Source organism: Macadamia integrifolia, unplaced genomic scaffold (genome assembly GCF_013358625.1).
Source record: "Macadamia integrifolia cultivar HAES 741 unplaced genomic scaffold, SCU_Mint_v3 scaffold2542, whole genome shotgun sequence".
NCBI lineage: Eukaryota > Viridiplantae > Streptophyta > Magnoliopsida > Proteales > Proteaceae > Macadamia > Macadamia integrifolia.
In genome coordinates, this window is record NW_024868783.1 from 19346 (window position 1) to 33569 (window position 14224).

The 14224-nt window shown below is 39.2% G+C and overlaps 1 protein-coding gene across 1 annotated transcript; it reads right to left on the minus strand.

Moving 5' to 3' along the window:
• Positions 1 to 6915: 6915 nt before the first annotated feature.
• On the minus strand, positions 6916 to 8592 carry LOC122066710 (DENN domain and WD repeat-containing protein SCD1-like). The gene is made up of 2 exons (XM_042630553.1): positions 8155 to 8592; positions 6916 to 7196 (listed from the first exon to the last, which is right to left on the minus strand). The coding sequence occupies exons 1-2, from the start codon at positions 8326 to 8328 to the stop codon at positions 7089 to 7091; spliced, it is 282 nt and encodes a 93-aa protein (XP_042486487.1). The 5' UTR covers positions 8329 to 8592; the 3' UTR covers positions 6916 to 7088.
• Between the last annotated feature and the right edge of the window lie 5632 nt (positions 8593 to 14224).

Genomic DNA, 14224 nt, shown 5'->3' on the forward strand with positions numbered 1-14224 from the left:
CTCCAAAACCCGAGATTAGTTCCTTGACCTATAACACCCTTGATCTAGTGCTTAACGACTTGGAAATATGTACTACCTATCAGACTTAAGGGTCTGAAATTTCTAAAATCACTGGCACTTGATATTTCAGGAAGCAGGTAATGAATGTCGGATTGCTACTTCAATCTAAGTATCCCTCCACATGCGGTAAATGACAAAGCCTTGGATAGATCTCTTTTCAAAATAACATACCACACCAATGCTTAGTAAAGAGAGGGAGATTGAGTGGATGTCTGGGCTTTGCATTAACATCTCTAAATCCCTTCTCTTCTTATCTGGGGTTTCAGAGAAGGTTAAGGCTAGCCTCAAGATTTTACTGGGTTCTCTCTTGGCTCTCTCCTGGTAACATATCTTGGGCTTCCATCGTTCCCCTCCAAATTGACTGCCCACCATTGTACCCCCATAATTGATCTTATGTGCAACAGGGTCCAATTTTGGAAGTGCAAGTTGTTATCTTATGCGGGTTGTCTTGAGTTGATCAGATCGGTCCTTCAGGCCACCTACATCTATTGGCCAGGCATCTTTGGTCTCCTTAAGGCAATTATTGTGAAACTTGAGGCTATTATGTGCTCCTTCCTCTTGAAAGGATCTTAATGCTCCAAGTTTCTTCATCCCACCTTTTAGTCTTTTGTTTGTCTCCCTAAAGAGGGGAGCGGTTTGTGCCTTGTGTGCATTAAAGACATCAACTCAGTGGATATCCTCATGTTGATTTAAAAGCTTGTTAGTAAGATTGTAAGGTTATACCTAGGGAGAGTATAACCTCTCAGCATAGACTGGTGGTCTTTGATATGCAGCTTTGTACACAGACTCGTAAGAAAATGAAACATGATTGCTCTAAGATTAGATGGTGGAGACTAAAAGGAGACATCCGAGATGTTTTTACTAATAAAGTGGCCAAACAAGGAAAGTGGGATAGCAAGGGAAATTCCAATGAGATGTGGATCGAAATGTCAGCATGTATTAAGAAGGTCATTAAAGAGGTCCTAGGGGAATCAAGGGGCACTGGCCGAGCCCTTAAGGAGACTTGGTGGTGAGTTGAGGAGGTCCAGACTACCATCAAGTATAAGTAGATTGTTTTAAGATTTTTGGAAAAGGACTAAAGAAGCTGGTGATAAGAAGAAATATTATGCTTCCAGAAACAAAGCTAGAAATTTTGTGAGGAAAGCAAAAGCAAAGAAATATGATGACTTGGCTGAGGAAAGAGCCATTTATAAGATAGCTAAAACAAGAGATATGAAGAGCAAAGATTTTGAACATATCAGGTGTATCAAAGATGAAGATGGTAGAGTGTTAGCTATGGATGAAGACATCGTGATGAGATGAGGTTATTATTTTTGCAAGTTACTAAATGGAGACATCTTGAGCCGATCTAACACGGTTGAGTGCTTTTCTCACCAAGACACCACACGCCATAAATATGTAAGAATGATTGGAGTGGCTAAGGTTAAAGATGCCTTAAGAAAGATGAAGTCATAAAGATTCCAGGCCTAGACGAAGTACCAATAGAAGTTTGGAAGAGCCTAGGACTTTGTGGGGTATCATAGCTAACCAACCATTTTAACAAGATTATGAGTACAAGGAAGATGCCAGACGAGTGGAGAAGTATTGCGACCCCCATCTACAAAAATAAAGGGGATATTCAGGACTACAATAACTATAGAGGTATAAAACTTATGAGCCATACGATGAAGCTTTGGGAGAAGGTTATTGAAATTCACTTGAGAAGAGAATCTAGTGTCTCGGATAGCCAATTTGGTTTTATGCCAGGGAAATCATCAATAGAAGGTATTTATCTATTTAAAAGACTCATGGAAACCTATTGAGCTGCTAAGAAGGACCTCCATATGGTCTTTACTGACTTGGAAAAGGCCTAAGATAGAGTATCTAGAGATTTAATATGGCCGGTGTCGAGTAAATATGTGGATATAATTAAAGATATGTATGCTAACATGGTAAAAAGTGTGAGAACCAAGGGCGGTCAAGGTACAGAGTTTCCTATTACTATTGGGCTACATCAAGGTCAGCTTTAAGCCCCTGTCTATTTGCGGTTGTTATGGATGAGTTGACTAAAAGCATTCAAGGTGAGGTTCTATGGCGAATGCTTTTTGCGGACGATATCGTTTTATGGATGACACAAAAAAGGGCTCAATGCTAAACTGGAGTGATGGAGATCTACCTTGGAATCAAGAGGCTTTAAGGTAAGTAAAACAAAGAAGGAGTATATGAGGTGTAATTTTAGTCACACTATGATAGATAATGACGCGGTGGCTAATGAAAGAGGAGAAATTAACACAAATTGACTTTTTCAAATATTTGGGATCTATCATTAATAAAGAAGGCGATATAGAGGATGATGTGTCATATAGAATTAAAGTGGGATGGACGAGGTGGAGGGGTGTGTCTGGAGTTTTAAGCGACCGACTTGTCTTGATAAAACTTAAAGTAAAATTCTATCGGACAATCTTACGACCAGCTATGATGTATAGGGCAGAATATTGGGCAGTTAAGAAGCGGCATATTAATAAACTGTGTAGTGGAAATGAGACTAATAAGACGGGGGTGTGAGAAAACTAGGAGGGATAAGGCAAGGAATGAACATATTAAAGCGGATTTGGGAGTTGCCCTGATTCATGATAAGCTTCGAGAAAGTCGTTTGAGATGGTATGGTTATGGTCAACGGAGACCATTGGATGCACCAGTAAGGAGGAGTGATTATCTAGATAGAAGGATCCAAAAGAGCTAAAGGCAAGCCAAAAATGACTATAGGAGAGGCAGTGAGGAAAGACATGCAAAACTTAGGCCTTGTCCCGAGTATGGCCTTGAATAGAGCGGATTGGAGGACGAGGATCCAGGTAGCGGACCCCCTTTAGCTGTGTTCTACTTTGTTAATGTTCTTAGTATTATGTTTCCTTTAACTTTTACTTTTCCTTTCCCTGTCTTTGGTTGGATCCATGTAGTTGACCCCATTAAATTGGGATAAGGCTTTGTTGTTGTTTTTGTCTTTGTTGTTTAGTAGGAAAAGTATTTGAGTCAACTACTCTAGGTATCTTTGTAAAGACTCTATTTGGTCGGCTCCCATAATCTCGAATGTTGCTTTGAGCTGGAAGAAGATTTTGAAGTTTAGGCCTTGCTTATGGTTCTATCTTCAGTTTTGATTGATGGTGGTTGCTCCAACAGACTCTCGCTAGACCCTTAGCACCTATTTGGCATTCTCCTTTAGGGGTGTCAACCGGTCAGGCCGGGCCGGTCTTGGTCGGGCTTAGTTAGGCTTGACCACTTGGAAACCTTACATCGTGAACGCCCATTTAAGTCAAGCTAGCTTTGGGGGCATGGTACGATTTATATCAGGCCGATCGGTGTTGGGCTTGAATTGGGCTACCTTAAACGAGCCTTAACCAAGCTACAAACCTATTTAAGTTTAATGGGCTCTAGACGGGCTTTAAAATTGTCTAATAGAGTAAACACCAAGAAAATACAAAAATAAACAGACAATAGATCCACACAACACAGAGATTTAACGAGTTTCACACACCGGTGTGGTGTGCTACGTCCTTGGGCGAAGAAGATGTTTCACTATGCAGAAGAGAGATTACACCTAAGCAACGGTGAGAAAACTCGCCCTAAAACCCTAGCTTGAAAAACCCCCTAAATTACAATGACAAATCTCAACAATACGATAGTTCATTATATACTCCAAGTTGAGGGTCGACCCATCAGGTCGTTAACAATCTGGTCGAACTATTCTGCGGGGACGTATCGGCCCAATCCCTCTGCTTTCATCACAGATCTTAGAAAAATTTCCATTCAGGTCGCCACCAAAATATGTCAGAGCAGGTCATTCTTCAAAACGGGTCAAGAATTCGAGACAAACTTACTAGTGCCTACCCTAAAATTCTTTTCTTAAGTGGGTTGAAGGCCTAGAAATATGTGACGCAAATCTTTAATAAAGAAGAAAAATGATACGAAGTTATGGTTGTTCTTAAAAAAAAAAAAGAGAGAGAGATTATGACCTTACAACTTACAAAACAAAGCTGAATTAAATCAAATCCTATTACAAAGCAAAGGGTAAGAAAGCTTAATTAGTTTCTTAATAGCAGTGGCAAATAGGAATTTTATGTAGTATTAAAGGGGGTCAGGCTACAACGAGTCGATTTAAGCCGGGTGTATAAATGTGTCAGTTAGGTCGGGCGCCCAAACGGGCTAGCTACCTGCACCGTGAATGCCAGTTTCTAGACATGTCGGGCTTAATCCGGCCGGTCTAGGTCGGGCCAATAATGTGTCGGGGCTCGGTCGGGCTACTGATGCGGGCTCAGCATTGACACCCTATTCTCCTTCATCATGTGGCTAACAAAGCTATCTGCAGTTAGTTCAAACAAGCTAGCCATGGTCTCAGATATTATCTTAAATGGTGACTACCCCCCCCCAACCTCCTCCCCCATTCAGTTAGGCCCTATTTGATCTTCCCTCCCAGGCATCTCTAGGAGGACGACTGGTTGGGGTGGCATAGTCATAGGTCTGCTTCTCCTTTGGCGATTTTTGCCTTATTAACCTAGGATCTCCTGAGAGCTCGCGGCTGATATAGATCAAGCTTGCAAAAGAAGGGGGCTACTGGTTCCATCAAACCAGACCAGCCAGCCCCAATGTTGGCCTCATCAAGCCAACCCAAAACCAGAAATTACTGTTCACATGAACAGTACCCATAAACAGTGATTTGGTCCCCTTTTTGTTTTTCTTTTTTAACAAGTGGTCAAAGTCAGATTTAGTCTTCTAGAAAAGTCCTTTATGGTCTTATATTAGTTTCTTAGTGAACAAGTTATTATTTATCTACTTATATCATTTAGTTTTTATTTTCATGTTAGTTTCTATTTTGATTTTGTTTCTAAATTGTAAGGTTGTACCCTGTATTATATAAGAAGAGTTGATGTAATACTTTGAGAATTAATGAATGAATGAATTTTACAGCCATTGTTGCTCCTTATTCCTGAGATAGGAGGTTCAATAGCTGGGATAGCTGTGGGTGAGAGGCCCAGGCTGAGATAGCCATTCCTCTACCCCATTTCTTCTACAATCGATTCTTACCCTCTTCTTTTCTTTCTTCTTCTATTTGTTATCTTTGTTTACTATTTAAAGTGAGATTGAAGCCCTCTAAGATTGCTGATCAGAAGACACACACAGCCTATCGATTTTCAGTTATAAGGTTTTCCTGGGAAGAGATTTCGAGTGCGTATCTCCCAGACCAGATCTCTGATTGCTGCAGGATTTTAGGGGTTTGTTGAAGACCTTAAGAGGACCACTTGATCCAAATTTGAGGATCATACGACACTCCCAGCCCAAGTACTTGAAGAATCACCGAAAGTTTTATTTTTCATGCCATCATCAAAACCGACTACTCAGCTAGCGGAATCAGATCAAATTTTGAGGGTTTGTTTGGCTACATAGGACCTACAATCAATCCAAATTTCAGCCCCACTTTTTCATGCAAGTTTTGACCTAATTTGGGTATATTTTCAGATCTGTTCCTATTGTTGAATCTGATCTATTCAAAGTTTTTTTGGAGTTTATGATGAATCCTATTGGGACTGATTACGTTGGTAATTATTTTGGCATCAACGGCTCTCCTATCCTGTGGTGCAACTTGATCTGGTTCAAATCTCACACTCCTCGTCATAACCTCTCGACTTGGCATGCTCTCTTACTGCCTTCCAATGCAGTTCTTCCTCATCCAAAGGCATATCCCAATCTCCCCTTCCTACATTCTACGTTGGAATGTCATTGAAGATGTGGACCACCTCTTATTCAACTGCCTCTACTCCTACAAGACTTGGACTGGCTTTCTTGCTCATTGTTGGCCTCGACGTCATAGGATTTTGCCTTTTCAGCGGGACTGGATCTAGGTTGACACTACCTTTGGTGGTTCCTCAATTTGTGACAAAGTGGGTAAGCTTGTGTTCATCGCTGCCATTCATCACATTTGGTTCGAGCGAAACCTCAGAAGATGGACTTCCAATTCCAGATCTTTTCATCATATTTGGGACCTCATCTCTTTGATGTTAAAGCAAATTGCCATCAGTGACCTTCAAATATGTTGACTCACCCAGAATCGGCTAATCATTGCCTCTTGGAATCTCCCACACCCCCCCCCCTACGGTGTGGTTGCTTTTGTATTTTTTTTTTGGCCTCGTCCCTTGTATACCCTTTCCCCTTAGGGTCCCCCTTGTTTCTTTTTCTCTTTGGTAATGAATTTTATCCACCAAAAAAAAAAGAGACGGAAAATCAGTCAAGGCTTGCTGCTCAGTCACTATTAGATCCTCCATAGCTTTTGTGGATTCTCCCTCGAAAATGGCTTGTGAAGCCAATGTACAAATTTCTTCAGGAAGCTGAGGGAAATCCACCCTTCCACGTAGATCTATATGTAACTTGTACAGTTGGATAACAAAATAAAGTAGTTCTTCCATGTCATTCAATAACTATCTATTAATTATCTTGTGTTTCAAGATGGAACACTCTTGCTTGGTACCCCGTAAATGTGAAGTGTTGTAGGGACCTCCTTAAGCAATGAGAAATGTGACTTCTGTCTCCTGTTTATCTCCTCAGCATTAATAATCTTTCAAAGTAAATTTATAATTGGTTCCTCTAGTAATATCCTTTTCCAAAGAGAGCATGCTCATTATCCACTCTGTGGTGTTACAATCTAGCGAGAAGTTCCACTTTTGTTAAATCTACTACAGTGAATGCCTGTCTCCAGATCGTTAGCTTCTACCTTATAATTTCAATTTCCCCTGATAAGGGAACCTGCCTCAACTAGCTCAACTACAGCATTCCACCTTCAGCTATTAAATGATGGAGGTCTAGACATGATAAATAAAAAACTCAAAATGCATGGGGGCCAAATCAATAGTAAGCAGCAAGGGAAAGGGATCAGAAGTTGGTTTAAGGACAACAATTTGCCTGGATTTGGCCTTCAAAGTATTCCCCGAAGCTACTCATTAATATATGCGCCTGGAATTATACAATTAGAATCTTCCGGCTGATGAAATCCAAAAATTCTCTCATGACAATAGTTCTCTTTTCTCTGCTTTCATGGCCAAACCTAGTGTTGTCAAGGTCTCCACACAAGCACCGTTGATGCACACTTGGTTTCCACAATCTACACAATCCTGAAACCAAGAATATCACCACATAGCAACCATCAAGCTCAAAGGCCATAACCCAGAATAGAAAAATACCACCCAATGCAAGTCCACCCCATGTTTCTTTACCAAATAGTTAAGTCGCTTTTGGGTTCCATTAGGCAGTCTGTAGAGTATGCTAGCAGAATTCCTTCTTGGAATTAAAAAATGCATCAACATAATGAATCAATCAGCGCAATGGGGTTTTAATGCATTAACTTTTTTCCTTTTTTCCTTCATTAGTACACAAGAGGATTGGTCAGAAGTTGGGATGCGTCTTCCCTTTGTTTAATTTCTTTGTTTCAGGGTGGGAAAGTTGTGGAAATCCAGAACAATCTGTCATGGCATAAAGCAGAGAGCACCGTAAGGCTCAGCCTCGTATCAGTTATTCCCTTTGACATCCTATAACATGGTCCAGTGGGCCTAAGATAACAACTAAATCAATGGCATGAAACCTTTCTTCGACGGATAATGCCTAGAAGCTCTTCCCCAGCCCTCTGGCTACTTAGTTTGATTAGTTTTGCAATTGCTGGGCTTGCCCACCAATTCACATCCGCATTTGCAATTTAAAAGAGCCCTCTCAATGACCTTATTCATCTGTTTTTACGTAGAAAACATCATGGCTGATGAATGGGTTGTGCCAAGATTTATAAGATCACCATACGCAAGTCATCATTAATCCTCTTTGACCTTATCTTTCCACTTAAACACAATTTGTACAGCTAAATATATAGTTCTGTAAATCACGAACTGCATTCTAAATTCCAGTTCTCTATACAATTCAATATAATGGAACAACAGCAGTAGCATTTAAGTAAAAGCATTAATTACAAATTTCCATTACAAACATCAACCAGAGAAGCTAATGTTACAAATCCAAGAGACCATGAATTACTAATTCAGGAATCAAATGAGAAGCGAAAGATAGCAGCTTATTTCAACTTACTGTGGGAAGCTGAGGCGGCGGAGGAGGGTAAAGGGAGTGATTAGAGGGAGGGAATTGATCGAGGAGAGAAGGCAAGTACATGACACCAGTCCCATGGAATCCTCTGTTCCCATCGAGGGATCGGATCTCTGGACCTATCCCGCAAACAACGAAGTACTCGAAGATCTGGGCCATTGCTTCTCTCCTCCTTCAATAGAAATGAAGAAGAAGAAGCAAAGCTACCTTTGCCCTCTTCGATCTAATTTACTCCCTTGATCTGCTCCGTCGTGGGTTTCATTCTTTTATATTTCCGAAGACAGATTCATTTGCAGGAGCTGTGATTGATAAACCACCATAGATGGGATCGAAGGAAAGGGTGGAAAAAGGGTCAATGGCTTTATAATGCCCCGATTTGGTTTCTATCGTTCACCCGGCATTTGTTAACCCAACCGGTTTCGAAGGAAATGTTGGCCATCACGCGGCCCATTGACAAAATATAAAGGAAATTTTTGGGTTCTAAAATGGCAATATTTTGCAAATATAAAAGAAATATTTTGGGTTCCAAAAGGCAATATTCTGCAAATTAGAAAAGGGTGGAGGTTTGCTGCCAGGTCAGCGTGGTCCTATGCCAGTGTCTGAGCCCATAGGAGATAGTGCATGAAGATCCACACAGGGGTAGGGCTGTCTTTTTATGAGGGCAATGTGTTTGGACACACAACCGGACGAGGATCTTTTCCTTGTAAGAAAATTAATCTTTGACTCGCTCTTGATCAAGTTTTCAATATTTTTATTTGCCTCGAGTGAGCTGATCAAGTAAAAAATATGAGCTCGAGTCACCCATGTCAAGTAAGAAAAGAAATCGTAAACTTGATCAAGAATAATGTAGTTTTGGTTGAAAGTAAAAGATTAACAAGACTCGGTCTGAATTAAATCGAGTCACTAGAGAATTGTTTGTTTTGGCTTAATAACAGAGAACCCACCAAGTCAGCCAAAATCTCAAAATCAGTCCAAAATGATTGAACTTCAGCCAATAAGTGAATAATTTATGGGAAAAAGAGGGTTGCATGGTCGTGTAGCCCTTGCACATAGAGGTAAGGGTATTAATCGGTTTGGTTCCAATTATACAATTCAATTCAGTTCAGTGCAAGATTTTTTAGGTGAAATCAAACCGAACCATGTAGTAAACGGTTTCATAGATTAAAATCGAAACCATAAACAGTTTCGGTTTAAACGATTTTGAATGGTTTTTTATGTTTTCTAATTTTTATCCAAACAACTTCTATACCTTTAAAATTTGTAGGTGAAATGGATGTAAATTGTAATATTGAATTGAATTGCTTTTTGTTATCTGCTTTTATTAATAGTTATTTGATGTAAACTTTTTTTTTTTTTTTAATGTATGTGATCTTAACATTGAATGACTTAAACTTACTACGTATATGTTAATCAGTTTAACAGTTTAAACTTTAAAACCAAAATCGACTCATGGTTTTCGTTTTAAAACCAAAACTGAACCATTTAATAAATGGTTTCAGGGTTTTGGTGTAAACGGCACAACTCAATTTTGGCAAACGATTTTGATTTCGATTTCAATTTCACATCCTTACATAGAGGCCCTAGACACATGAGCACATGAAATTTCCAGCCACCCCTTGGGAAATCAAAAATCTCGTTCGTGTATATACCCATGCGTGCGCTCATTGGCCTCTGTGCTGATGCGGGGGTTACACAACCAGTTGGCGATAATCTTGTGCACGTAACTTATTCACTTCTTCCATGTTCGATGATGCCCAACAGAAATTTTAGTTCACTTATTTCTCAAAAAAAAAACAATAAAATAAAATAAAATAAAAAATAATAATAATGCAAAGAAGATAATAAAAGATACGGACTACAAAAGGAAAATACAAATTCTTCCACGTTCTCTCCTACCTCCAAGTTTCATCTCTTGATTTTAATTGTTCAGTTAAGGTAGTAACAAGCGTTACTAGATTGTTTACACATCTATTTGACAAAGAAATTCATTAACCATGAGACAAGGTATACAACTGTTGAGAAGACTTGTGCAGCTTTTTGATATGGGCAACTAGGAAACTGCAAATTACATGTTAACATACCTGATATTTCTAATCTCCATGATGGATCCACTCAAATATCTATTCTAGAATTTGGCTTTGCCTGGAAAACTTACTCGTCGATTGTTACTTATAACGGAATTTGACATTACATATGTCCCATGAAAGACCATTAAGGGCATTCCCCAAAATTGATCTTTCATGGGACATTACATATATATGTATATATATATATATATATATATATGCAACTATGAACCCTACAAAGAAAGGTGTGGTCCCTCATTGACCCATTGGTTAGATTTTAAGATGGGTAGTGAGGACATATTCAAAAATAGAGTAATACCATATATGATCAAATGGGACCAAGTCTCTGTATGTTTTTGTTTTGTCTTTCTTCTATGTATGGTTAGGGTCCTGAATCTGATAACTTGAATGTGTAATCGCTATAGATGGGATTCTTGAGAGACTTGAAGAGGGCACAGCCTTGTGTTTAGGGTATGTGGTTCAATTCACTGTTCAAGTACTCCAGTATTATAGATAAGGTGGGCCGGATAATACTGATAACTTTTGGGTCTTTGCCTCTCCATTATTGTGTAGCTGATGAGACGTCCTCTTCCTTTCACTCCCATGTCCCCCAATGAAGGCCAAAATCTCTCTCTCTCTCTCTCTCTCTCTCTGATGAGACGTCCTCTTCCTTTCACTCCCATGTCCCCCAATAAAGGCCAAAATCTCTCTCTCTCTCTCTCTCTCTCTCTAAGAAATGAGAACCATGCTGCATACAATGCATGTGGTTTATTGTAAGTGGTGTGGATTATTATGATGGGCATCTTCCATTTCCCTACTAATTCTGGGAAAAAAGAACTTCAAGCCTGCACGTTTCTTAGATATTTTTAGAGGAGTGCAGCCATTGGGAACCAGTACTGTAGGTCGCTGCTAAAGAATGATAAGGTGATTTTGACGGAGCTTGGGTAGGTGCTATCTAACCTTCCATCTATTAGGTTTAGATTTGGACAAGAAGAACATTTTCATCAAATAGATTAGGGTTTGGATTCATAGCTTGAACCTGATAGCAACTCTTGTCCATAGCTTGAACAGATTTGTGTCCATGAAAGACCATTAAGGGCATTCCCCAAAATTGACATTACATATGTCCCATGAAAGATCAATTTTGATTCCCATCCACAGATAGAGCCACTTTTGGTGGAAAGAAGAGACCATCCTTTACATGACAACTCTGTCAATGCATAAACATCAGATGGAAAGCCTTAGTTCGTCAACATAGTAGACTTCATTTGGGAAGGAAGATACCCCACTATGAGGACTAGCGAGGTCTCATGGATCTCTCTCCTTGTAAAAAGAGTGGTATAAGTCGGGCGGTCTCTTGATTGGGAATTGTCCCTATATTTGGGTCTAGGACTCATAGGGTAAAAGAAACATAATTGACTTGATCAGAAATGTTTAACCACAAGTCAGGGTTCTTGTTAGATTGTGGTCCGAGGAAGGGGTTAGGGGTCTAGGTCAGGCAAACTCATAGGTAGTACATGTTAACTACCACAGAAAAGGGTTGAAAAGGGCGGATGGCCATCTATGATTGTTAATATGAACTCCCTAGACTTTAGTTTCTTCTGTGGCACAAATTTCATAGCACAAAATAAAAAAAAAATAGTCCAGTAGGATGAAACACATTAGAGCTCAAATGTGACCAATCTCACATAGCATTAGTCAAATTGACCCTCTTTTCCCTTGCACGCATCTCTCACCTTCCCATTCCCCTCTTTCTCTTTCTTTTTCTATCTCACACACCAATATCTCTCACAAATACATACACCACATACATTCTCAAAACACAAAGACAAAGAATACTACCTCATGTTATAACCAATAGGAGGAACAAAAAAATGCTACCTCCTTCTATATTCTAAAATTAATTGAAGAATGGTACCTCTTGTTCTATCTTTGCTTTTCATTTTTTTCACCGACTCGGAGAAGATATCCAATATCTATAATATTCATTATTTTAACGATAATCTAATCTTTCTTTTCCAATTGGTGTTTGCAGAAGTTGTTCAATCATGCAAAGTCATATATGTATGCTCAATAAATAAAGCAGAGGAAAATCACACTTTAGTCCATGACCAATAATTTCAGTTGCACCGGTCTAGAGGAAGGGTTCTCTAAGCACATAATAGAGCAGGTAATTGTTAGAACAAACACCAACAAACATGAAGAAAAAGGAAGATATTCAAACAAGATGATGCAGAGATTCAACGAGGTACACACACTAATGTGATATGCAATGTCCTCAGGCAAAGAAGAAGATGATTCACTATATGATGTAAGAAAATGTTACAATGGAGATCTCTCAAGAACACTAACTCATAGCAAGAACTTTCTCCTAGAAAACACTAACTCTAATATCCCCAAATTCTCTTTCTTACATATCAAGAGTACAAGTATATACTCCTTCAAGTAAGACCAATTCATTGAGTTGCATTTGAAACACCACCAAAATATGTCGAAACGAGTCAATCTTTCAAACTGATCAAGAATTCGAGACAAACGTAATAATAATCAATCAATCAAGATGTGTGGGACTCACCCAACATATTTGGTCTCTCTCGATGACAACTAATCCGTCCGCATTTCGTATGCGGAGAGTATCCTTATTTAACTTTAGACAGTTTTCACCTGCATTTCTCGTACAATCAATGCAAGATAATGGCTTGTGCATACATCAACTAGTGCTGTTATTTAAGTCAGTTGAAAATAAAAGCGTCAGTTTTGGTTAGTGTGAGGTGACGACTGCACAACTAATATTACTACTCTGCCCTTCCAACTCACTTACTATAAAGCTACCGTGGAGAGCGAACAAGAGTTGGGAGGGGTGGGACTTTTACCGTGGGATTTGAACTCATGGCATTCAAATGATAATTTGATACACAAGTAGAGCTATTCTTGGAAAAAGGTCTAAGAAATGGGTTTAGTTATATAAAAAAATTAAGATGTCGGAGGAATAGTGAACTTCTAGTGGAGGAGAACACTTGAATTTGGTAGGTTCTTTTTCTATTCCCCAGAATGTTAAAAACACAAATTAAGTTCTTTTTAATTGTACAATTTGACTTGTAATAAAATTTGGTTGTTCTTCCTCAATCATGTTTTTTTTACCATTTTACCCCTGACATATTGCACCCTACCTTTAATCACAATGTCCACTCCGATTACCATATTCACTTCGATCATCATGGCCACTTTGATTACTATGTCCACTTCAATCACCATGGCCATGGTCACACCTCACATGTAGCATTGGCAGCCATCCAAGGCCGGCAACCGCAGTCATGAAGGGGTTATATTACCTACATTTGTAGGTCACCGTTTATTAAAGAAAAAGTTATAGTTGCAGGCAAGGATTTAGGCGGGGGGCTTGCTGTTCATTATTCGGGAATTCGGACCCTATAAAAGTAATTGCAACAAGGAGAAACACCTTCTCCGGTGTTCTCCGATGCTGTAAACATCTATTATGAGGATTTTTTTTTTTTATTCTAGAAAGAAAATATACAATACTATCTGAATTAGTAGAGTTAACATATATCAACAACATTAATCATTGTTTCCTTGTCATAGCTTCTCTGGCCATCTTTAAGCATAATGATAAATAAGTCGTGAACTTTTAGACAAAAAATTGGGTAAGTTGAAAAATACTCCATTTCAAAATGGAGTGATATAGAAATCTAGGGCCAAGAGTATAAGTGGTTATCATTAGTCCTTGCAAAAAAAAAAACATGTAATTCCTCCCATCGCTCCATACAATATTCAATATCCATCCTTCTCTCTTACCATCCATCTCAATGGCGGATTTCAGAACCTACAAATCGTTTTTATGGAGGTGCTTCGGTAATTTTTTTTAGGGCAAGAGCATCTCTCAGAACGTGCTCACGCTGCACCACCTCCTTTACTTCTCTCTCTCTCTCTCTCTCTCTCTCTCTCTCTCTCTCTCTCTCTCTCTCTCTCTC